We start from the raw sequence: 25,981 nt of genomic DNA, 5'->3' as shown, positions 1-25,981 counted from the left end.
CTGCACAAAGAAGGAAACTATAAGCAAGGTGAAAGAACAGCCTTCAGAATGGGAGAAAATAATAGCAAATGAAGCAACTGACAAAGAATTAATCTCAAAAATATACAAGCAACTCCTATAGCTCAATTCCAGAAAAATAAAAGAACCAATCAGAAAATGGGCCAAATATCTAAACAGACATTTCTCCAAAGGAGACATATAGATGGCTAACAAACACATGAAAAGATGTTCAACATCACTCATTAACAGAGAAATGCAAATCAAAACCACAATGAGGTACCATTTCACACCGGTCAGAATGGTTGCTATCCAAAAGTCTACAAACAGTAAATCCTGGAGAGGGTGCAGAGAAAAGGGGACCCTCTTACTCTGTTGGTGGGAATGCAAACTAATATAGCATCTATAGAGAACAGTGAAGAGATTCCTTAAAAACCTGGAAACAGAACTGCCATTCAGTTCAGTTCAGTTCAGTTCAGTCACTCAGTCGTGTCCGACTCTTTGTGACCCCATGAATTGCAGCACGCCAGGCCTCCCTGTCCATCACCAACTCCTGGAGTTTACTCATGTCCATCGAGTCGGTGATGCCATCTAGCCATCTCATCCTCTGTCGTCCCCTTCTCCTCCTGCCCCCAATATCTCCCAGCATCAGGGTCTTTTCCAACGAGTCAACTCTTCACATGAGGTGGCCAAAGTATTGGAGTTTCTTTAGCATCAGTTCTTCTGATGAACACCTAGGACTGATCTCATTTAGAATGGACTGGTTGGATCTCCTTGCAATCCAAGGGGCTCTCAAGAGTCTTCTCCAACACCACAGTTCAAAAGCATCAATTCTTCAGTGCTCAGCTTTCTTCACAGTCCAACTCTAACATCCATACATGCCCACTGGAAATACCATAGCCTTGACTAGACGGACCTTTGTTGGCAAAGTAATGTCTCTGCTTGTTGATATGCTATCTAGGTTGGTCATAATTTTCCTTCCAAGGAGTAAGCATCTTTTAATTGCCATATGACCCAGCAATCCCACTGCTGGGCATACACACTGAGGAATCCAGAAGTGAAAGTGACATGTGTACCCCATGTTCATCGCAGCACTGTTTACAATAGCTAGGAAATGGAAACAACCTAGATGTCCACCGGCAGACGAATGGATAAGAAAGCTGTGGTACATATACACAATGGAATATTATTCAGCTATTAAAAAGAATACATTTGAATCAGTTCTAATGAGGTGGATGAACCTGGAGCCTGTTATACAGAGTAAAGTAAGTCAGAAAGAAAAACACCAATACAGTATATTAATGCATATTTATGGAATTTAGAAAGATGGTAATGATGACCTTATATACGAGACAGCAAAAGAGATACAGATGTGAAGAACAGACTTTTGGACTCTATGGGAGAAGGTGAGGGTGGGATGATTTGAGAGAATAGCATTGAAATATACATCACCATATGTGAAATAGATTGCCAGTCCAGGTTCGATGCATGAGACAGGGTGCTCAAGGCTGATGCACTGGGATGACCCAGAGGGATGGGATGGGGTGGGAGGTGGGAAGGGGATTCAGGATGGGGAACACATTTACACCCATGGCTGATTCATGTGAATGTATGGCAAAAACCACTACAATATTGTAAAGTAATTAGCCTTCAATTAAAATAAATAAATTAAAAAAAAAACTGAAGGTATTTGTTCTGCAATGTCAAGCATGGCTACATGGGCAGATAAAGGAATCATGGAGATCTCAGAGGAATTTGGGAATGGGGAGCAGAGATACCATTCTACTCTGGTTACTGTTACTGCTATAAGTAATAAATGGATTCTTATGATCCAGTATTCTGTATGTAACATGGATATATACAGTTTATTTCTGTAGTAGACTAACTTACTAATTGGGAAGGAGAGTAAAATCTCAAGCCTTCACAATTTCAGACTTAGCAGTCCCCTGCAGGCTGCACCCCATATGTGCGTGTGTGTTAGTTGCTCAGTCCTGTCTGACTCTTTGCAACCCCATGGACTGAAGTCCACCAGGCTCTTCTGTCCGTGGAATTCTCAAGGCAAAAATCCTGGAGTGGGTTGCCATTTCCTACTCCAGGGGATCTTCCTGACCTAGGGATCAAACTTGGGCCTCCTGCACTGGAGGTGGATTCTTGACTGTATGAGTCACCAGGGAAGCCCTGTGTATTCCACATGGTCATCTCTAAAACGTACCCCTAACCCAGCCCTTCCTTCAACAAGAATCTCACATGGCTCCCCAGCACCCTCTGCATCCAGTTCAAGTGCTTTGATCAAATCAAGTTCCTAAGGCCTATACTGCTTCTTGAATTCAGATCCCAGAGGAGCCCACCTTGGTCAGCAGGAGTACATCAATAAAGTCCAAAGTCTTGGTCTTCTCCTTGGCCTTGAGGAAGTCACCGATATCTTCCTTGGGGAGGGTGCAGCGCCGCTCCTGGATGACAGCACTTGTGAAGTCGTGCACCAGGCGGCAGGCCCTGCAGAAGCGCCGCCCATCAGGGGTGAGGTAGTACAGGAAGTCCATGTGCAGGAAGATCTGCTGATATCGTTTTGCCACAAGGGCACTGAGCTCCAAGATGGCAGCGATATAGTCACTGGGCTTCCTACAGGATGAGAGCATGAAAATGCAACAATTTAAAATATCTGATGTCTGAAATAAACTTTGAACAGAACCCTCTTCTCAAACACCTTCCATGGCTCTCTGGAAAGCCCAGGAGAAAGTTCTTATCCTCTTTGGTTTCAAAATGTTCTTAAGATATAAAGACACCCATGCCTCCATCCTTATCTTCAAGATGTCTCCTTACTATTGCACATACCATGCTCCTCCTAGCCTCCTGGCCTTTATCAAACAGTTCTACTCACCTAAAAGGATGGCTTCTTCTCTTTCCCCTTCTTGTTCTTTGATGTCCAGATCTGACCCACCTCCTCCAAGAAGACCTTTCTGATTGTCCTGGTCAACCCTCCCTCACCCATCTACTCCTGTGGATCTGTGGCTCATGTTCCCCAGGCCCTTGGGTGAGACTCACTCCTGGCAATTGCTGTCGTAGCTGAAGACGCATTTCTGCAGACTGTCCAGGGTCATGAGGCTGATATGTTCAAACATGTCCAGATGGGTGTGGCCCTCTGTGATCAGACGCTGCCACTTAGCCTGGACAGAGAAGGGGACACAGCTGAGGCTGAGAACTGCCTCCCTGGTGCCCCTTCCTAACCCCAGATACCAAGATGCACTCCCTGGAGTCTGTCTCCCGATCCGAGGCACCCACCCCCAGGGAGGACCAGGCTCATGTAGGAGTGAAAACTGTTGCTATTAGGACATGAAGTCTCCATTACTGGGAGTCAGAAGATCGGGTTTTGTAATCCTGATTCTACCCACTCTACTTTATGTGCATGAGAGTGTGCTCAGTTACTCAGTCGTGTCCGATGCTGTGTCTGATACTTTGGACTGTGGCCTCCCCAGTCTCCTCTGTCCTTGGGATTTTTCAGGCAGGAATAGTATAGTGGGTTGCCATTTTCCCCTCTGGGGGATGTTCCCAACCCAGGGATCAAACCCACATCTCCTGAGTCTCCAGCATTGCAGGCGGATTCCTTACCTGTTGAGCTCATACTTTGTCCACCATTGGTCAACTTTTCATAAAGTTAAGTGCTAACAAATGTTAGTTTTCATCATTTTCATTGTTATAAGTTGATTAGGAAAATGATCCCTATGTTAATAGAGATAGTCCTCCATGGGCCCTGAGTACTTCTGCACTTTTTTTTTTTTTCTTTTTGGTTTTGCCAAAAAATTCTAAGACTCCAAGTTCTTTACCTGGGCCATTTCTCAGAGTTGTGTTTGTAGCAAACAACCTGCTTCTAACTGCTATAAATGCCACAGAGTTCCTAAAACTAATATTTCCTCCCCTGTGATATAACTTACTATATGAGTAGACATCCATAGAAGCCCACCTGTGTTATTTACATGAGATTTGGTGACTTGGAAGAAGAATGCAAACCAACAAGAAGCACATGCTGTTTGCTGCGCCAAGAGTAATAAACTGTCCTTTGTCTGTGACTTAGGAGTCTCATGTATTCTGGCAGAATCCAAGAAACAGTGACAAGCTTATCGGCTTGCAAGTATGAAAAAAATCACAGGCACTTCACAAAAGCCTGTGCTCCAGTTCTTTACTTTCCCATGTATATATCAAAACCCTTTGCAATGTAATTTTTCAGTAACTCTACTTGGAGGTGGAGCCTCTTTCACCATCCTTTGATTCTGAGCTGGCCTTGGACTTTCTTTGGTCAACAGACTGCGGTGAAAATGATGAGGTGATCATTCCAAACCTAGACCCCAAGGGGCACTGCAGCTTCCTCTCAGTCTTTTCATACCCTGCCTCTACCATGTGGACCAGCCTGAGATGCCTTTTGAAGGGAGAGAATCACATGAAAGCAAGTCTATTTACCCTACCTGAGGTCATGCTAGATCAGCTTACAGCCAACTGAGCTTCAAACCTATGAGAGGACTAACCCCAGACCAGCAATACTTCCTATCTGTATGGTCAGGCTGCCCAAGACAGCTGTCCTCTTGTTCTCTGTACATCCCATGCTTGACCAGTCCCTGCTTCACCTACACCTTATTCACATTTCCTCTTACTCATGGAGCCTAATCAGTAAATGCTGACATAGTTGCTCTCAGCCACAGATACACAAGATAGGATATCACTCCTGGACTTTGCTTCAGACACATAAGATCCCTTTATCCATTAAACCACTGATGTATGTCTGTGTTATTGACTCCAGCTCTTTCTTCAGTCTTGAGTCTTGCAGTGCTGCAGGGTACAGTCCAACACGACCAGACCCTCAGCTGATTACTGGTACATGAGTGGCCCCATCCACATCCAGAGGAACCACCCAACTGATTCACAGTCTTGCTGTAAGTACTAAACCCTTATTGTTTTCAAGTGATTCATTACTCAGAAATAACTACTCCCTGATACTCATATTCATTATTATCATCAAATATGTCTCAAGATTCTAAGGCCTTCTGTGAAGGTAAAACAGAAGCTAACACCTTCTGAGCATCTACTATGTGCCAGGGACGTGGCTCCATTATGATATCTTGAAAGTGAAAGTCATTCAGTTATGTACGACTCTGTGTGACCCTATGGACTGTAGCCTGCCAGGCTCCCCTGTCCATGGAATTCTCCAGGCAAGAACATTGGAGAATGGCGACACTTGGTTGCCATTTCTTTCTCCAAGGGATCTTCCTGAGCCAGGGGTTGAACCCAGGTCTCCTGCATTGCAGGCAGATTCTTTACCATCTGAGCCACCAGGGAAGCTCAGCTTGCAAGAAATCTTGACCACCCTGCAAAGCAGGGATCATATTACACTCTTTACATAGCCAAGGACACTGAGGCTGAGAAAGGAAAAACAATGGACTCGAGGCAATCAGAAGAAGGAGAAATCCAGACAAGATGTCTCTGAGTCCCCATTGTCCCCAAGACTCCAGCTGGGACCCTGGGTTCAAGAGACTCACATGCATGATGTCTGCACTCTTGGTGAAAATCTTCATATAGGGCTTCAGGATGTTGAAGTGGAAGGCAGGTGTCAGCAGGCGACGGTGGCTGCTCCACTTGTCACCAGCACTCAGCAGGAGCCCATCCCCTAGAAGAGATAATCACAGGGAATGAGCAAAGAAAGAACCTTCCCTTGGGTCTCCAAGGTCATCCTCAACCCCCTTCACTCACAGTTACTCACCTAGCCAAGGCTTCAGAAAGTTGTAGAAGATCACATTCTTGGGTGTGATGGCAGCTGATATGAATGAGGACCATCAGGGACCAAGGAGAGGGGGAGAGGAGGGTCTTTTGGTGGGGAGTGGAGGCTCCCAGCCAGAAATCTGCATTCCCCCTCCAAGCCCAACATAGCAGAACAGGACCGAGAGCACAGGAAGCTGGAAGGGGAGAGGAGACCAGACCAGGCCACAGTACAGAACAGAGCAAAGGCAGAGCCCATAGACACAATGTGCTTAGACACACCCCAACCTGACACATGACTGGACATTGCATCTTCTACCTCCCAAGCATAGTCCATCACTTTACAAAACACCTTTATGGGGACCTAGGACACCACATCTGCCCTAGCACTGACCCCTTCTGAGACATCTGACATGGTCCCATGTCTTAACAAGTCCTAACAAGGCCACACCATGAATGACACAACATGACATGACAGAACGCTTTGCCATGGGCCTGAAGACAATCTAACGTGACCTCAGTGTGCCCCAGGTGGACTCCAGACAGGACTTGAATACACTGATGACACAGACCTGAGCCAGGCAAAACTCAAACATATACTAAACATCAGACAAGATTCACATAAAGTCTCAGGCATTTCTCAGAGTGATCCTAGAGTTCCAGACTTCAGACAAACATCCAGAAGTGATCAACTGGAGAACCAGGCAATCTCTAACAGCATCTCAGACAAGAACCAGAGAGGCTCCAAGATGCCTCAAATGTCCTTGGCCACAGATGAGCTCTAGACATGACTGAGAACATCTCTGAACTCAGATTTAAACATATACCAGGTATCACTAGGTATAACATACACTAACTGTAACCAGAATCCATGTAGAAACATACATCTGATCAGACATTGCCATTCAGCAGACATTGCACAGACATGACTGGAGAGCATGCAGCTGGGATTCTGCAGTGGGAGACAGTGGCATCTTTGCCATGCCCCCCTCTGCCTGCATCCTGGTCACTAGTACAACTAGAGGCAACACAGAGACCATGGTGATAGGCAAGCTATGGCCAGGGAGGCATCTACCTGGAGCAAAGAGCACAGGCTTGATGCAGGTGGGGTGGAAGATGCGGATGATCGCGTGCCAGGGCCCCATCCACCAGCAGCACGCATCTCCATAGGTGCTGGCCAGGCCCTGTGTGTACAGGAGACCTTCTTCTGAGCTCTGAATCTGGAGAGGAACAAATAGGACCTAATTCACACTCTTCTAGGCTGCCAGAGGGAAGGATCTGCAGGGCAGTGATCCAGAGCTGGGACGATAAATCACCTCCAGCAGCTGCTCCTCTGTCCTCAGCCTCCTGCCACCCTCTGTCCCCTTATCCTCCACATATGATAATTGGGGTCCCTTGAGTTTAGGGATGGGAAGGGTCTTTCCCTGTTTGGATCCCAAACACCGTGTTCCCCTGACTTCTCTTCCATCATGATATTCCTGATAAGGACACTGAGGCTCTGAACGATGGAGTCTGTTGCCCACATTCTCTCAGACAATAAACCTGAGACATGTGCCAACATCTGTCTGAACCCAGGGTCTGTGTTCTTAACCATCAAATCACTCTGAGCCTCAAAACAACAGCTTAGAGGACCCTTAAACCACCTCCAAAACTGGGTACTCAGTTTCAGGGACACAGGAATGGGTCCTATGACACAGGCTAGGGAAATTAAAGGAAATCCTGTGTCTTCCTGAAAATGTTGTCAGTGAGCTCACTTTTCCATGGGGGTTGAGCTTGTTGGATTCAGTTTTACCAAGATGATAGGAAAGCCACCACAAAGGAACAGAGAACTAAACAATGAAAACAGATTTCTTACATTATATAGACATGGATAGATCTGGGTTTGAAGATACCCCTCCTTGGATTTCATATAGTCACTTGATTCCTTTTCTTTCCACCCATCATACAGCATGGCATTTCTGCCACTAACAGCTGGAGGAGACTTCAGCAGCCAGAGAGAGCCAGGGCCCTTCTCGTGTTCACTCTGCATTCCTGGGTCTGAACCCAGGTTTCTGTTGCATGCTGCCTGTTCCCCTGCTTGCCTGGTCATCTGTCTGTGGATGGGAAGGGCAGGGGACAAGGGAAGAGAGCCAGGTTGGGGTGGAGTCTCCTCAGGGAGATTCCTGGCAACTGGAGAAGGAGGGCACTCATCTAGAAGTGGACCAGCTCCAAGATAGGGTAAAAGAAAGTGACCCATCCACCAGAGAGGTGGATGTCATGGGAATAGCAACTTATACGTACACCAGCCATAAGCTGTCATTGCTCAGCACCTGGGGATAGGTGAGGACTGAGAGCAGGTCTGGCAGGGGACCTGGGATGTTATGGACGTCCATACATCACTCCATACTCTGTTTTAAAAACTTTCTGCTCATTGTTCCGGACCGAGTTCTAACTCCTCCTCCAGGAAGCCTTCCAGCATCCCCCAGAAGAGAACCTTGCTTCTTCTCTGGGTTTGCAGAGCTCATTTCCCTCTGGCAAATTCCTGACCACACCAGGTCACAGATCTCTCTGCCTGAATCTGAATCTTCATGTCCTGTCTTCTACCCAGGACACCAGGGTGGGGTGTGAATGGCAGTGAGAGGAAGGAGGAGGCTATGAGATGGTGGTGATCAATACATGAAGGAAAGAGGAAGATGGCAGAGAGAGGAGGGGAAGGGGGTTGCGGTCCTGTAGGGGCCACAGGGAAGCTTGGCAGGGGCGGGGCTGGAAGCCCTGAGGTGTGTCATGGCACCCACCACCACCAGCTCTGCCTGGGTACCTGAGGCACTGGCAAAAGTCCGGATCAAGTCAGGGTGGCAGAAAATGACCAGGGGGATGATGGGGCCCATCCACATCAAGTAACCCTGAGGGTAGTTGGTCACCAGCTGAGTTACTTTGCTCAAGCCCTGCTCCGTGGGGGGGACCTGTAAGCAAGGTAAGGGCCATCACTTCACAGAAGGAGAGTCCACTGAGGTGGACAGAGTGTGGGATCCTATACAGATGGAGGGAATCTCTGCTTCCTCCTTCCCTCTGGGGGAAGGAGGGACCTGGAGGCTGTCCAAGTCCCAAAGGTCTATCCCAGGGCACAGGGAGAAGACAGGCTCTCTGCCCACAGGGAGGCAGACCTTGGCTTGAGAAGAAACATTTTTCTTGTCCTGGGAGACAAAAAACGAGATCCTCAGTGGGCAGCTTTGTGGGTAGCAGGGTGACTGGGCTTTGGTCCAACACTCCCATGTTTTTCCTGCTCCACTCGGTTTCTGATTTCTTACATGGCAAGGGCTCTGCAGACCTCTGACCTTATAGCCCTGGCCATCCCCCAGGGACAACATGAACTCTGCCTATTAACCAAAGGAGGAACATGGTCTTCACTGCTCAGGCTCAGTGCAGAGTGCATCCTGTCTGTTTCTCTGTGAGCTATGGGCATGCCTTTCAATTGTGCCATTTTCAAAAGAAGAAACTGATGCCATATCCCCTCAAAGGGGAAGAAGTGCACGTTGCCTCCTAGTGAAGCACCCTCTCCCTCACGATGCTCCATTCAAACCTGACAAATACCCTCAGGTACTCTAGGCAGGTGACATAAAACTCTTTCACCTTTGTGACTTTCTCCCCTCTCCCAAGGCCCTAAGGTGAAGATTCAAAGCACTAGATGAGACTGGCCCAGAGAGGCAGCGTGGCTCAGCTGAAGTCACACAGAAGAGTGACTGAACCAGTCCCCATGGCCAAGTCCTTGGAGGCAGAGAAGGCAGAACTGGAGAAATTTGTAACATTCCTGCTGCTTCCAGGGCTTGCTGAGACCCTTTGAAGATCTGGAACCTCAGCAAATCTTCGCAGTGAGCTTTGGACACCCTCCGCTGTGAACTTTGCCTTAATGAATAGCAATTGCAATAAGCCCTCCCCCAAGTTGTAGTTCTCATCCCAGGCATGAAAGGAAAAGTTGTCTGGGAGATTGGGGGAGCTGAATATAATCTGTTTGACCTTGACTGAGGGAGATGATGGCAAGTTGATCACCTCAGTCATCAAGCATTTATTTTGAGCGCTTACATTGCTCCAGTCCTGGACTGGGCACTGTAGTGTCTGCTCCCCCAAACTATCATCAAATTGGGAAGTGGTTACTAAGTAATTGGATGATTACCCATTTCATTAATCATGAGTGGGGTCAAGTCATAAGTATCAGTCTGGGGTACAAGCTAGGAAGGTGTGGAGGTGGGATAGGTCTAAGAAGGCTTCTGAAAGAGGAAGTGAGTAGCTGGCTTTATCTAGATTGGGCAACAGGCCCATTGGGACATCTTCGGGGGAGGGATGAGAGTTAAATTAGAGGAATGGGTCCTGGAAAGGGGAGGAGGTGGGCAGCTGTGCTCCTGTAGGTGGGAATGGGGAGGTGGTAGTTATTTCCCTTAGGAAAGCTGTGGCTGAGAACAAGACACAAGGACATGGGCCCTGTGCAGAGCAGACGCTGGATGGTGAATCTTATCAGGTGCATAATGTGTGGAAGTCAGGCAGGAAATGGACCCCAAAGCAGGCTAGGACTGGAAGGACAGGATGTGGAGAACGTCTCGATGGCAGAGTAGAGGAATGAATGAGTGAGGGAAGAGGGGGTTCCTTGGCTTCCCTGTCTTCTCTGCTGTCCTAGACCCCAGCCCAAACCTGAGCCCCATTCCTGACCTCACAGGAAGTCCATCTACCTTGACTTCCCAGACTCAATCTGCTGCCCACACTCACCAGGCCCAGGTGACCCAAGAACCAGTTACGTTTTGGGGGCTGCGGGAAACATTGGAGGCGCCGAGAGTTGTTGTAGGAGGTGTAGGTCCAGGCCAGGACATGGGCCAGGAGCCAGGAGGCCCCTACCACCAGCAGCAGCAGCCACGGGGAGGTTGCCACTGGCCCGAATCCCAGCCAGGACAGGCTCAGCTCCAGCATCCTGTGGTCAGATGGGGTGCAGGGTGAGTCCTGAGGATGAAGGAAGAGACAGTGATGGTGAGCTGTGAGGCAGAGACGGAAAGAGGGAGAGGAGCAAGGGAGTGAGGGGCAGGGATAGGGAGGGCTGGGGATGGGCAAGAAGGGGTCAGAGACAGGCAGACGGACTGGGAGAGGGGAGGGAGAAACAGAAATTTAGAGGAAGAGGGAGAGACAGAGACAGAGACAGACAGACAGACAGACAGACAGACAGACAGACACACACACACACACACACACACACACACACACTGGTATCCACTCATCTCCCAGGTCATCTCATTCCCTGGAGCCACCCTGCCTCGGGCATCTGCCTTCCCCACCTTGGGCCAGAACCCTCAGCTTCTGACCTTCTGTGTGGGCTGGCTTGTGGCACACAACTTCTTCTACCCTCCTCCTGGGATGGCTGGGTCTGACCCCAGATCTAGAGGAAACTGCCAGGGGCTGGGCTAAATCAGCCAATCCCCACAGCTTCCTTACTTCCTCCCCACCTGGCAGCTGTCTGGATACAGGGTTGGGGGAGGGGGAGCTGCCTTTGAATCAGCTCAGGATCTGCCCTCCTGTGTGGACACTGGCTCCTCTGGACTCAGTACCTCCCACGTGAGCAAGTTGTGGTGCAGACAAACGTGACTCTGGGCCTCCAGGTTCACAGCCACCCCTGCACTTCCAAGGCCAGTGTGTGGCAGGCAAAAGCATGCACAGGAGGGCTGGGCAAAGCTCTCTGCAGCTCCTCTCCACACATGGGCCAGGAAGCCTCACACACCATTTCCAGGCCTGGAATCAGGAAGCTCAGAACTGTTAAAATTCTGGCTTTTGGGGTCACACACAGCCTGGCAGGAGTTCAGGTTGTGTCTCCAAGCAGCCCAGGGTCTGGGGTGAGACGTGACTCCTGCAGAACAGGAATAGAGAAACCTACTTGACTGGGGATTACCTGCATCAGACTCAGAAGATAAAGGGCCCATTTGGAAGAGGGCTCCTGGAGGCTGTGAGGAGCTTAGAGAGAGCAGGTCCACACGGGGGAGGGCAGAGCTGGGAGTGTTCTGCCCTGCCCTTGCTCTGACTGTGGGCTCTGTGTACCCTCTGTGGGCTCAGTCTTCCCATCTGGGAAATGGGAAGTTGGATAAGACCCTGAGAGGGGGCCTGAGAAGGGTTCTACAGGAAGATGGTAAGGATCAAGACCCCCAAAAAGATGGAATGAAGGAAAAGGGCTAGCTACTACTACTTGTGCTAGTGTATGTTGTGGAGCCCTATGCCAAGGTCACAGGACAAAAAGCTCTGCAAATGACCAAGTCCCATAGCAACTGCTGCCATGAACCTCTGGACATAAACTGGCCTGTTTCCTGACACCATGTTAGGTAAAATACCCACCCTATAACAACCCACTCCAGCATTCTTGCCTGAGAAATCCATGGACAAGAGAAACCTGGCGGGCTACATTCCATGGGGTTACAAAGAGTCAGATGCAACTGAATATACACATAGCATCCTAACCGATCACCTAATACCACCATTGCAGTAGGAATTTTCTCTGTCTTCAGTTCAGTTCAGTTCAGTTCAGTTCAGTCGCTCAATCGTGTCCGACTCTTTGCTACCCCATGAATCGAGCATGCCAGGCCTCCCTGTTCATCACCATCTCCCGGAGTTCACTCAGACTCACGTCCATCGAGTCCATGATGCCATCAGCCATCTCATCCTTGGTCATCCCCTTCTCCTCCTGCCCCCAATCCCTCCCAGCATCAGAGTTTTTGCCAATGAGTCAACTCTTCGCACGAGGTGGCCAAAGTACTGGAGTTTCAGCTTTAGGATCATTCCTTCCAAAGAAATCCCAGGGTTGATCTTCAGAGTGAACTGGTTGGATCTCTTTGCAGTCCAAGGGACTCTCAAGAGTCTTCTCCAACACCACAGTTCAAAAGCATCAATTCTTCAGTGCTCAGCCTTCTTCACAGTCCAACTCTCACATCCATACATGACCACAGGAAAAACCATAGCCTTGACTGGACGGACCTTAGTCAGCAAAGTAATGCCTCTGCTTTTGAATATGCTATCTAGGTTGGTCATAACTTTTCTTCCAAGGAGTAAGCGTCTTTTAATTTCATGGCTGCAGTCACCATCTACAGTCTTGAGGCTATAAAAATTTGGCTACTAGCCTGTGAAAGGGTTCAGCTCTCCCTTGAGCCTGCCCGCTGTTCTAAAAACATCTCCTACTCTAATAAAATATTCTCCTCTCATTCTGCCTCATGTCTGGAAATTCTTTTCCAACCCATACACAGACCACGACATGTGCCAGTAGCCCACATATAGTAAGCCTACTCTGTGCAGACAACTGTATGTAAAGATTGCCTACTCTGTGCTGGGTACCTCAAAAAGCATGCCTACTGTGTGTCAGATGCTCTACGTAAAGCGCATCTACTGTGCCATGTACTCTGTATAAATCTTGTCTAGTGTATGCCAGGTGTTGTACACAAAGCATGCCCGCTGTGAGTTTGGTCATCTTCGTAAAGCACATCCACTGTGTGCAGGTTGCTCTACGTAAATATGCCTACTGTGCGCCACATGCCTGACATAAAGCATACCTGCTGTGTGTCAACTGCTCTAAATAAAATAAACCTATTCTGTGCAAAGTACTTACATAAAGCATATTGACTATATGGCCTTCCCAGGTGGGCCTAGTGGTAAAGAACTCACCTGCTAATGCAGGAGACTTATGATACATGAGTTCAGTCCCTGGATCAGGAAGATTCCCTGGAGGAGGGCATGGCAACCCACTCCAGTATTCTTGCCTGGAGAATCCTAAGGACCCGGGAGCCTGGCGGGCTATGATCCAAAGGGTCGCAAAGAGTCAGACACGACTGAAGAGACTTAGCACAGACACATGCATATTGACTATATGCTAGATAATCTACAAAAAGTGTACTTACTATATGCTGGGTTAGTGTTTAGTTGCTAAGTCATGTTCGACTCTTTTGCAACCCCATGGACTGTAGCCCACCAGGGATTTCAGTCTGTGGGATTTCTCAGGCAAGAATACTGGAATGGGTTACCATTTCCTTCTCCAGGGAATCTTCCTGACCCAAGGATCGAACCAGCATCTCCTGCGTTGGTAGGTAGATTCTTTACCACTGAGTCACCTGGGAAGCTCACTACACACTGGGTACTCTAAACAAATCCTATCTATCATATCCAATGTATTCTACATAAAGTATGCCTGTTGAATGCCTGACATAATACACAAAGAATATCTACTGTGTGCTGGGTCCTCTAAAAGAATCATACCTACTATGTGCCAGGTACTGTATATAAAATATTCGTGCTATGAGTCAGGTGCTCTACACAAAGTACACCCGCTATGTGCCAGAAGTTCTGTCAGCAAGATAATACATCATCCTTCCCTCAGTGCTCTGGGCCAGCACCCTGGGATCAGGCAGAGACCGAAGTGATGACAAGTGGGGAGATACTTATGAACAGAAGAGCAAACTGAGGCTCAAAGAGGGCAAGCCTCTAGCTTAAGTTGCAGAACTGGAAGGAACCCATGTCTGTCATATCACCAGGCCTGTCTTTCCCCTCTGCCATGCTGCTCCACCCTCATTCACAAGGGACAATGCCCTGTTAATCCAGGGATACTTATAAAGAAGTACTCTCAGGCAAAGTGGTGACCCCAAGGGGGAGATACCTTGAGGTCTTTGTATCATCACATGGATCACACAGCCATATTCAGGGTGCACCACCCAAAGGATCTTCAGTGAATGCACCATCTCTTCCTGGCCCTGTGGGGTGGGCTCTGGTGAGAGAAAACTTGAAGGATGGGGCTCCTGGCAGAGCTACTGATCAGGAAAGTAGTGTGGGGAGGAAGGAGTCCTGACATTGGTAGGATGCTGGGGAGACCCTAAACCTCCTCCCCCAACACTGGCCAGGGGAATTAAGTGGAAGATCCTAAAACTGTCAGTGGGGTGGGGTGCATCCCGCCCCCAGAATTTCCTTCCTCTCTGTAGATTTCACCTCCTGACAGTTCCATTTACATCAGGGTTAGGCAGGCAAAGCCAGAATATGATAAACCAAGCAGCGTCCTGGGACATGCAGGAAAAGAGTCCCCAGTGCTCAGAGGAGTCAGCTCACTGTGGACCTACTGTGTGCTGGGAATAGGCAGGCAGCCTAGAGTAGTAACTGTAACCACCACACCAACATTTACCAACATAAGCCACTGAAGCTGTTTTAAGCCCCTTCCCTGGGTAGGGAAGACCCCTGGAGAAGGGACTGGCTGCCCACTCCAGTATTTTTGCCTTGAGACTTCCATGGACAGAGGATCCTGGTGGCCTACAGTCCATAGTGTTGTAAAGAGTTGGACACAACTGAGAGACTAACACACACACAAGTATATTAACTTTTTTCATTTTATACAGTTGAGGAAACTGAGAGTTGAAAATCATGTGAGTGGCTCACACAAAACCATACAGCTGGGGGAACCACGCTCTGCCCCAGGCTTCACAGTGGGTACTCTGAACCACTAAGCTCTGCCTCTTCCATATCTGTAAACGGGCATTTCATTAGCACCACTTTCCAAGACGGTGGAAATCACTGAAAGAGATAACACATGTAAAACACAGAGGATGGAGGAAGGGCTCAATAAAGGAAGTCATTATTGCTGTTGTCATTGTTTTTGTTGTAATCATCCAACAGCAGTGCAAGACCAAATTCACTACCTGTTTTTACAGAAGAGGAGCTGGAGATTTCAGAGAGGTGAAGCAACTGGCTCCACCTCGCCAGCAATTTAGGTAAATGTGACAGGACGGGTGACAGCAAAGCCTGGCACATAGTACCTACTCACTGAATATCTGGGGAAGAAATATTTTTGAACTATGGTTGGTTGACTCAGTGAATGCACAATCCACAGATACAGAAGGCTTCCTGTATTTGTCTTTCTCTAACATTTAATTTAGCAAATGCCCTCACGTTGTTCCATCCACGTTGTCACAAAGGAGCAAGCTTTCATCTTTCTCACGACCGAATAGTATTCTAATGTATACCATATTTTCTTCATCCATTGATGGAGAGTTAGGCTGTTTCCATATCTTGTCTGTTGTGAATAATGCTGCAGTGAGGATGGGAGTGCAGATATATCTAATAGATACTAATTTCAATTTTACTGTCTCCTATGGTAATTTTATTTTTAAGTCTTTAAAGAATCTCCATACTGTTTTTCATAGGCGTACATGTAACTTACAATATCTGTCATTTAAGTATAAGATTTCTAGTTTCTCCCCACATTCATTGGCACCTGGTACTGTCACTCAGTTCTTCCCCCAGCCATTATTACAAGTATGCATTGCTACATTCCTGTGATCTTTGCATTTCCTAATGACTAATGATGTTGAACAGCTTTTCATGTGCCTATTGGTCATCCATATATCTTCTGTGGTAAAGTGCCTATTCAAATCTTTTGCCCATTTTTAGTTTTAAAAATTCTTAATTAAATTTTTTATTGGAGTATAATTGATTTACAATGTTGTATTTAGTTACAAATGCACACCAAAATGAATCAGTTGTACATATATCCACTCTTTTGTAGATTCTTTGCCCAGATAAGCCATTACAGGGTATTGAGTAGAATTCCCTAGGCTTGCTCATTAATATTGGGTCTTCTGATTATTGTATTTTGCATAAAAATCCTTCATGAGATATGTAATTTGTAGATGTTTTTTCCTAGTGTATGGCTTTTCTTGACATTATCTTAAGTTTCTTTCACAGAGAAACATTCAGAAATTTTATAATGTCCATTTTTTTCTTTGTATGATTATACTTGTGTTGTGCTGTGCTCAGTCACTCAGTCATGTCCAACTCTTTGCAACCCAATGGACTGCAGCCTGCCATCCATGGGATTGTCCAGGCAAGAATACTGGAGTGGGTTATATGCCCTCCTCCAGATATGATTATTCTTATGGTACTAAATATAAGAACTCTTTGTCTAACCTGAGGCCACGAAGATACTCTTACATATTTTCTTCTAAAAGTTAGTTATACAATTTTATGTTCTTACGTTTTTAGTTCTGTTATGTTTTATATAAGGTGTGAGGTATGTGTTGATGTTTCTATTTTACATGTGGATGTCCAATTTTTCTAGCGTTATTTATTGAAAAGATTATCATTTGCACATTGACTTGCCCTGCATGGTTTTTTTTTTAAATTTCTAGACTCTATATTCAGTTGCATTGATTTATGTATCTAGTCTTTGATCAATGTTACACTGTTATGATTGCTGTTGTTTTATTGTACGTCTTGAAAGGGGTCTTATAAATCCTTCAACTATTATACATTGCTCTTTTCCAGAAATATATTGGCTATTCTAAGTCCCTTGCATTTTATGTAGATTTTGTGATCAGTTTATCTATTTCTACAAAAAGTCCTTCTAGGATTGGGATTACTTAGAATTTGTAGATCAACTTGAGGAGACTTAACATCTTAATGGGGCTTCCTTGTTGGTTCAGTAGGTAAAGAATCTGCCTGCAGGAGATGTGGGTTCCATCCCGGGGTCGGGAAGATCCCCTGGAGAAGGAAATGGCAACCCACACCAGTATTCTTGCCTGGAGAATCCCATGGACAGAGGAGCCCGGTGGGCTACAGTCCATGGGGTCACAAAGAGTCAGATACCACTTAGCCACTGAGAGGGTAACAGGGAGGAAGGCCAGGGGTCTCCAAACGGAGGAAATAGGCTGCAAGTGTCAGACATTTTTATCTCTCTTAAGCGGCAGGAGGAAACAAACTAGCAATATTTTTTTTTTCCTTCTCTATACAAATTTAAAAGGTTTCTCTTAAAATACTGTGTTGCCATAATGACACCTGATTTTACCTGAAAGTAACTATTCTCAAACCTTAAGTTAACCAATGCATTTTTCTTATGGAAATGTTTGTCTTAAGCTATGTTAATGTACTATGCATTTACCCCAAACTCTGTCTTCAAGTCAGTTCCACCTAATGGCTCAGAACTGACTTGACAAACCAGTATGTTATATGCAGATATTGTTCCCCTAATCTATGTAAATGAAACTATTTGTATGGCAATCTGCCCTTCTACAAGATTCAAGTCAATTGTGTTATGGCCCATCTGGTGCCAAGATTATCCCAAAATAAATCTTATGGGTGAGGGGCCTGGTGCCATTCTGAGTTTTAAGATATTCCTTTCTTTCATTAACAGACTGCTAGTAACTATATAACATCCAGCTGAAGACTAGCAGGGGGATACTCTTTCTGCCCCCTTCTGATGCCTATGTCAGAAGCTTTCCCTATCCCCTTTATACTTTAATAAAACTTTATTACACAAAAGCTCTGAGTGATCAAGCCTCGTCTCTGGCCCCGGATTTAATTCTTCTCCTCTGGAGGCCAAGAATCCTGGCGTCTTTTCATTCAGCAACAACCTTTCACCACTAAACCACCACCACTCAACATCTTAATGATATTGAGTCTTCTGCTCTATGAAGGTTTTTAATCTTTTTTACTCACTTGGGTATTTATGGATTTCTTTCATCTGTGGCTTAAAGTTTTCATCCTGAAATTCATGAACACATTTTGTTAGATTTATGCCTGAATATCTCACTTCTTCCAGTGAATGATTCTTGAAAAATGGTGTGTGAAAACATTTCCCAATTGTTTGCTGCTAGTGCATAGAAAGTGAAAGTGAACATGGAAGTGAAGTCGCTCAGTCGTGTCTGACTCTTTGCGACCCCCGTGGACTGTAGCCTACCAGGCTCCTCCATCCATGGAATTCCCCAGGCAAGGATACTGGAGTGGGTTGCCATTTCCTTCTCCAAGGATCTTCCCGAACCAGGGATTGAACCCGGGTCTCCCACTTTGCAGGCAGATGTTTTACCTTCTGAGCCACCAGGGAAGCCCCTAGTGTATAGAAGGATGATTCTTTTATATTTTTCAAGGATTATAAAAGACGGGGAGGAAGAGAAGGAGGCGTTCCTGAACATGACTCGAGTCATGTTCAGGAACGCCTCCTTCTCAGTGGGTTGGCTAATCTTTTTTATAAACATCCATATAGTAAATATTTTAGTGCTTGCAAGTCATGTTCAGGTACTCCTCCTTCTCTTCCTCCCCCTCTTTTATAATCCTTGAAAAATATAGAAGAATTACTTTCTTGCATATCTTTCTAAGATAGGCCATAAGCCAGGATTAGTCCATAGACCACAGTTTGATAACTCCTGGAATACAGAAATTTAATTAATTTTTGTATATTGAACATGTATCCTGAAGTCTATTGGATCGTTCCTAATGGAATACAAATGATGTTTTTACCTCAGTCTTAAAAAAAAAAAAAGCAAAACACTTTCAATTGACCCTGTAAGAAATAAAAAGTTTTAAGCGGTCCATTTTTAAGAATAGCTAGCTTTGAGTGACAGCTTGCTGATGTAACAGCTGATAGCCACAAGGCTTACAAAACTGGAAAGTCCGGGCAAACAAAGGGAAGGCGGGATGCCTAGAATTTTCAAAGGGTTCGTTCTGTTGGAGAATTCAAAACACAAGAACGGGAATAGTGGGCAGGAAAGGAGGAAACAAGATGTTAGGGAGGGGCCAGCCCATAAAGAGGAAGGGAACAAACCTAGGAGACATCTGGGAAGATTGTTCACCCCATAATACTCAGCCAGTGAGGCACTGGGGGAGGGATTTGCGTGCTAGGATTACTTGCTCTGTGCAATGACTCTGGGTGTACCTGCCCACCAGACACCCGATCTTGCAAGACTATCATCCAAGCCTTGCTTCCCACTGCATCTCATGTCTCCAAGTCCATTCTTTTGAGTTTGGGCTGGTGAGCGTCTTCCTCACAACCCCATTTTCCCATTGTTAATACACTATGTTTCCCCCCACTGTGGAGCTAACCCCTTCAAAGAGTTATGCATACTTGGGTGTCAGATGTCTCCCCTTTCGCTAGACAAAGGCTTTGACTTGCCACTAAAGACTGTGATGGTGAATGAATGAGACAGAGGGAGGAGGAGAGGAGTGGTGCCTGTGAGGCCCCAGAGGGTGCTGCACCTGTGGGTTTAATTCTCAGTACACACCCAGCCCTGGTCCTGTCACTGGCTGCTATGAGGGTGTCCATTCCTCTCCTGAGTGTTTTGGAGGCTCCTTCTGCTGGAAGATTTGGAAACAACAAGCTCTAAGACATTTGGTCTCCAAGTCACATTTTCTTAAAATTAAACCTTTAAAATTTTGTATTAACAATGTTGTGATAGTTTCAGGTGAACAGCAAAGGGACTCAGCCATACATATTTGCTGTGTTCAGTTGTCAAGTCATGTCCTACTCTTTGTGATCCCATGGGCTGCACCACCCCAGGCTCCTCTGTCCTCCACTGCATGTATCCACTCTCCCCCAAACCTCCCTCCCATCCAGGTTGCCACATAATATTGAGCAGGGTTCCTTGTTGGTTATCTATTTAAAATATAGCAATGTGTTCATGTCCATTCCCAAATTCCCTAACTATCCCTTCCCCCAATCCTTCCCCATGCAACCGTAAGTTCTATTATTTTGTTCTCTAAATCTGTGAGTCTATTTCTGCTTTGTAAGTAAGTTAATTTGTATCATTTCTTTTTAGATTCCACTTATAAAGGATGTCATATGCTATTTCTCCTTCTCTGTCTAAAGTCACGTTTTCTGGTCCTAACAATTCTTCTCTTAATTATCGGCCTGCTGTATAGCGAGGAGTATGAGCTTGGAATCAGTAACATTGTGGTAGCCCATTTTATCATCCTGAGTCAGTGTCAGGTCCACAAGCCCTTGCAGACAGGAGTTTACTCACCTGTTGTATACCTGGCCAGTGCCTTTGCCCATTAACTAAGCAGACACCTGAATTAGGATAAAAATTCTGTCTCTCCCCTTGCAGGCTCCCTCCTCTCCTTTTGAGTGATGGAGAAGGGGGTGGCAACCCACTCCAGTATTCTTGCCTGGAGAATTCCATGGACAAAAGAGCTTCATGGGCTACAGTCCATGGGGTTACAAAGAGTCGGATATGACTGAGCAACTATCACTACTCTTGCAGCTTACCCACATTCATCTTTTTGGGTGGGGGGTGAGAAACACCCTTCCTCCTCCACAGGGATATACTCTATTAATCCTCTCTCTTACCCTCCTACTTTTGGGTGGCAGGAGTGGTCAGGGTACTTTTCAGAACTGGTATCAGCAAGAAATCCCATCCATGGCAAATTGACGCTAACTCTCATGTCTTCAGGACTTTCCTGAAATGTTCCTTGTGTCTTTTTTTTTTTTTAACCAGCTTATTTGTTCTCCTGGTACCTCTGCCAAGAATTTGGCAATATCAGCTAACAGATCTGCCCTGACTCAGTATGCCTTCAGAGTCTGGTTAAATTTCCTAATCTTTATTACGGTAAGTGAAATGCTGCTTCCTGCTTGAGTGTCTGGCCAGACTTCACCATCAGTGTGAGTCTCCAGTATGATTAGTTCTTAGTTCCCCCTTGGTTAGACATGGAGGGAAATTGCCTCACTCTCTCCGTTTTTCTCAGCACATCTGAGGAAGGAAGCAAGAATGACACTTTTAAAGTCCATCTGAATGCTCCATCTTGTGCTGGGTCCTTTCAGGGCTGGCCAGACTTGGGGGAATGTGTGTGGGGTTGATCTTTATTCACTACCCACTTCTCCATGTCATTCAGGTTTTGCTCAAAGGTCCTAACAGAAAAGAACAAACCCGATTCTATTTTGTATCTATTCCTCTACCTTTAATCTCTGTGCTCCGTTGTCTGTGCTTAGTCTGAAATACACGGTGGTAGCCCATTCTCAAGGCTCTGTCTTCCAGGCTTGACATTTAAAGGTATAAAACTTTTTATTCATATAGAGATAAAAAGTTGTGGCATAAAGAATAACATTTGTGTTACTGGAGGTTTACAGGAACATTGTAACCGGACCTTTGTGGATAACTGCAGGAACACAGTGTTCTAGCATCAAGAAGCTTGCAACAACCAGTTACACCCCCAACCCTCCTTTGAGAATAAAAGAAGCTTGAATTCTAACTTCAGTAAGATGGTTCTCAGCTTAATTAATGACTCAGTGGGTAAAGAATATGCCTGCAATGCAGGAAACACAGGAGACTCGAGTTCAGTCCCTGGGTAGGGAAGATACCCTGGAGGAGGAAATGGCAACCCACTCCAGTATTTTTGCCTGCAAAATCCCATGGACAGAGGAGCCTCCTGAGCTACAGTCTAGTCACAAAGAGTCAGACGTGACTGAGCGCAAGCACAAGATGGTCCTCTGTGACATAAGTCCACCATCTCCTTGGTCTTCTAGCTTTCCAAATAAAGTCATCATACCTTGCCTCAAACCTCTGCTCTCGATTTAATAGCCTGCCTGGCAGTGAGGCAGGCTATTAAAGCTGGACTCTGTAACAGGGCTACCTCCTCAGGGAGGCTCTCTTTGATTGCTCCATTCAGAAGAGCCCTCTCGGACACTTTCTAGCAGGCCACACTATTACTTTTCATCATCATTACCACCTTCTTACTTGGTCTTATTTCCTATTTGCTTCCCCCATGAGACATGAGCACACAATCCAGAGGCCTTGTCTGTCTTGTTCATTCTGTGTTTGGGCCCCAGCGCTGTGCATGGTACAGAGTGAGTGGTCAGGTACAGTTTGTTGTTGAGGAGTGAACTACCTGGGAGGTATAAACCCACCTCTTTATTTACAGAAGAGGACATGAAGATTAGAGAGGGCAATCGGTGGGCCCAAGGTCACACAGCCAGCAAGTGATAGAGCTTGGATTTGAACTCAATTCTGCTGAATCTAGTGCTTATTTCTTCACTGCAGCTGAGGAAAGGAGAGATGAAATGCCAGCCAGCAGGCATTCTGCATGCTTGCTCTAGAGAGACCCCGGACTGATTCCTGGGAAGTGTGTCTTTATGGTGACACAAAATAAGAACTGCTCAGCTGTTTGGGCTCCAAAATCACTGCAGACAGTGACTGCAACCATGGAAATTAAAAATACACTTGCTTCTTGGATGAAAATCTATGACAAAACCTACACAGTGTATTAAAAAGCAGAGATATCACTTTGTGGACAAAGGTCCATATAGTCAAGGCTATGATTTTTCCAGTAGTCGTGTACAGATGTGAGAGTTGGACCATAAGGAAGTCTTGAGCTAAGAAAAACTGATGCTTTTGAATGGTGCTGGAGAAGACTCTTAAGAGTCCCTTGGGCAGCAAGATCAAACCAGTCAACCCTAAAGGAAATCAACTCTGAATATTAATTGGAAAAACTGATGCCAAAGCTCCAACACTTTGGCTACTTGATGCAAAGAGCCAACTCATTGGAAAATACCCTGATGCTGGGAAAGATTGAGGGCAGTAGAAGAAGGGGACGACAGAGGATGAGATGGTTGGATAACATCACTGACTCAATGGACATGAATTTGAGCAAACTCCAGGAGACAGTGAAGGGACAGGGAAGCCTGGTGTGTTGCAGTCCATGGGATTGCAAAGAGTCAGACAAGACTTGGCAGTTGAACAACAATAACAACTGTACCCCTCACTGTGCCAAATACTTATTTGTTTTTAAGATTGTGTTTTAGTGGTAGAAGTTCTAGCAGCTCAATGTGGCTGAAAAATGCACTAGAGACTTCAATTCTACTTCCTCCAATTCCACCATGATGTGCAGATTCTTCTGGACCTTTTCAATGCATATACAAACATGTCCCCACCCCCCAACACACACATTCACAAGTTTTATTTATAGATAGAACCTTTATTCACATACCATTTTGAAACATACTTTCCCCTGCTGTTTCTGCCTGTGTCTAATGGGATACTTGCAACTCTCTGTGAGGTATTATCAGGTCCATTCTAGATGTGAAGAGTGAGGTTCAAATGGCTGATGTGCTGTGCCCAAGCTGGTGACTCACAGTGACTGCCCCCACGTGTTTGATACAGGTTTGCCCTCTGCCTGACTCTGGGTTGGGGTGGAAGGACCATGAAGATGGGACAGGAGGCAAGTGGGTCCTCTCTTTCCAGCACTGGCTGAGGAATATTCCATAAGCCAAGCTTGTGTGATTTGGCAGCTGAGATGCTCCTTGTTTGATGAAAGTCCTTTGACAATGACCCAGAACTTTCCTATCGATGAACAGAATGTCCCCACTTGTGGCTTCCTGCCTCCTGTTCTGGTTCCTTTCCCCTTGTACTGAAATCACACACTTCATCTCAGGACTTATTGAAGCTCAGTTTCTTTGATCTTGGTGCAGAAGAATTCTGTGAGAGGCAAAGTAACAGACAAAGAGTGAATTTATTAGCTTCGGGTGCTTGTGACAGATACAAGAGGGCAGGCAGAAGAGCTTTCCCCTTAGAAGCGAGTAGGCTTTAGTTTCATAAATGAAAGAAAAGTGGCGAAGATCCCCTTCTTACTCATTTTTAAGTAAATGTCAAGTTTTCATCATTAATTCCTCCTACAAGTCTTGTGGGGGAGTTTTTGACCCTATATGGCCCAACCGGGAGTGTCATGGTGCTATGTAAAAGAACAGAAGGCTGGCAACATACACACATTCATGGTGAATCATCTTAGGTTTCAGCATGATGTCACCTTCCCCTAGTTTCTCTCACCTTTCCCCCATATTCCTATGGGAGCTGTGTACAAGAAAGCAGTTTTTCAGAGTCCATTATCTCATAGACATCACCAGGCCAAATGCAGATCTCATATCCATTGTTCTGTGGTATGCCTTATTCCTGATCATATAGACTAGTGGTCTAAGTAAGTCTGTTTGGTTTTCAATTATCCTGATTGTTGTTTAGCTGCCAGATGTTCTGGGCATCTCCTGTTTGGTGTCTAGCTTTTGGTGATCTCCATGAATCTCTCTCTATCTTCCCCAAGTGTGTTTTCTAAACTAGCTGTGCAACTATCCTCTTCTGTCCCTTTCGTTACCACCTGATCTAGGAAATCAGAGGAGCCAGGTGATAGACTGGGAAGTTGGACACTCATTTATTGATTCCATAAGGGGCCAGAATTTGCTGCCCATGTTGGCCCTCCCAAGTGTCAATTACATGATGTCAAATGTTAGACCCAGTGTCAAAAGAATAAAACCCACCTGCTTTTTTGTGCAGTCTGAGATTTCCACCTTGTTCTGTTCTTGGAGGCTCTCTTTCCTCATTCAGGTCTCTGCTCACCCTGGCTCCTGGACTATGGTAGGACCCCTCCTCAGGCACATCACTTATCACTGTCTGACACATCTTTGGTCATTTGTTCCATCAAAGCCCATCTCCCCACAAGATGTGAGCCTCTTGACAGCAGGAATCACATCTACAGTGCTCACTGCTTCAAGTGACCAAAATAGCGTCTAGCTCATAACGTTGTTGCTGTTGTTGTTTAGTCACTCAGTAATGACCGACTCTTTTGTGATCCCATGGACTGTAGCCCCACCAGGCTCCTCTGTCCATGGGATTTCCCGGGCAAGAATATTGGAGTGTGCCGGGAGCCAGCGTGAGGAACTCCGCCCATGGCAAAGGTCCTGAGGAAGGAGGCTTCGGCATACGCAAAGGTGGGATCGAGCCTCAGGAGACCTCCTGTTCCAGAGCATCTACCCCCAAAACCAGAGTGCCTACTTTACTGTTTTATGCTTTCACCTATACCTCTGACTTTACAGGGGGCTGACCCCCCACCACCTCTCTTGGAGAAGGAGTTAACCTGCAGCTCCAGTTAATAAAAATTCCTGGGCGTGACAAGAGTGTTTCAACTTACAAACTCCTCTGAAGGTTCTCTAGCCTGCTTGAGCAGGTTTGTCCAGCCACATGTGATTGTTTACAGCCTCCCAACCGTGAGAGGCACGAGATGCTTTAAACTTTCTATATACAGATTCTTTTGAGAAGTTACAAAATTATTAGTATAGTATTAGTGGGTTGATTAGAAATTATATTGGTGAAGGGTTTTTCATTTGTTGAGCCAATATTTGCTGCTAAATCTCCATATTCCCTGCCCTTATAATGAATATAACTAGCATATAGGAGAAATAAGTATTAACCTTTAAGATTAATCATGTTAAACCTTAGGCTAAGTAAATTCCTTTTCTTGATTGTAACCCGCTACACCCTCACCCTATAGGAATGCAACGTTATTTGGAGGGTGGGGCCTAGTTTAAGAAAAAAATCACCCCTGGAAAAAATAAGTTTTCTGGTTGACTGACCGTTATCAGAAACGGCCATAAAATGTCAGCAGGCCTCACGGCCAGAAGATGATGTAAAACCCCTAAGACCTTTGTATAATTTTATATGAAGCACCTGATTTTGACAAGGGTCAG

The 25,981-nt window shown here is 45.9% G+C and overlaps 1 protein-coding gene and 1 long non-coding RNA gene across 8 annotated transcripts in view; one reads left to right on the top strand and one right to left on the bottom strand.

The window, feature by feature from the left end:
* Window positions 1-11,372, bottom strand: part of LOC138440790 (cytochrome P450 4F3-like) — a 30,948-nt gene extending 19,576 nt beyond the window's left edge. The window contains exons 1-7 of one of the 7 annotated variants that reach the window (XM_069590680.1): window positions 11,061-11,372; window positions 10,477-10,704; window positions 6,815-6,959; window positions 5,744-5,797; window positions 5,523-5,650; window positions 3,040-3,161; window positions 2,346-2,616 (exon numbers count right to left, since the gene is read on the bottom strand). In XM_069590680.1, the coding sequence (XP_069446781.1) occupies window positions 2,346-2,616; window positions 3,040-3,161; window positions 5,523-5,650; window positions 5,744-5,797; window positions 6,815-6,959; window positions 10,477-10,674 (918 nt within the window). In that variant the 5' untranslated portion in view covers window positions 10,675-10,704; window positions 11,061-11,372. Of the gene's footprint in view, window positions 1-2,345; window positions 2,617-3,039; window positions 3,162-5,522; window positions 5,651-5,743; window positions 5,798-6,814; window positions 8,682-10,476; window positions 10,705-11,033 lie in introns of all 7 variants that reach the window. The other 6 variants (XM_069590681.1, XM_069590683.1, XM_069590678.1 and 3 more) reach the window with 6 other exon arrangements.
* The window catches only part of LOC138440799 (uncharacterized), a 49,546-nt gene extending 36,608 nt beyond the window's left edge, over window positions 1-12,938 (top strand). The window contains exons 5-6 of the long non-coding RNA XR_011257132.1: window positions 4,799-4,919; window positions 9,376-12,938. This is a non-coding gene — a long non-coding RNA (uncharacterized lncRNA). The remainder of the gene's footprint in view (window positions 1-4,798; window positions 4,920-9,375) is intronic.
* Window positions 12,939-25,981: the final 13,043 nt, after the last annotated feature.

Source organism: Ovis canadensis, chromosome 5, assembly GCF_042477335.2.
Source record: "Ovis canadensis isolate MfBH-ARS-UI-01 breed Bighorn chromosome 5, ARS-UI_OviCan_v2, whole genome shotgun sequence".
Classification (NCBI taxonomy): domain Eukaryota; kingdom Metazoa; phylum Chordata; class Mammalia; order Artiodactyla; family Bovidae; genus Ovis; species Ovis canadensis.
Note: the sequence above shows the minus strand (reverse complement) of the source record. Positions and strands in the feature narration are given on the sequence as shown.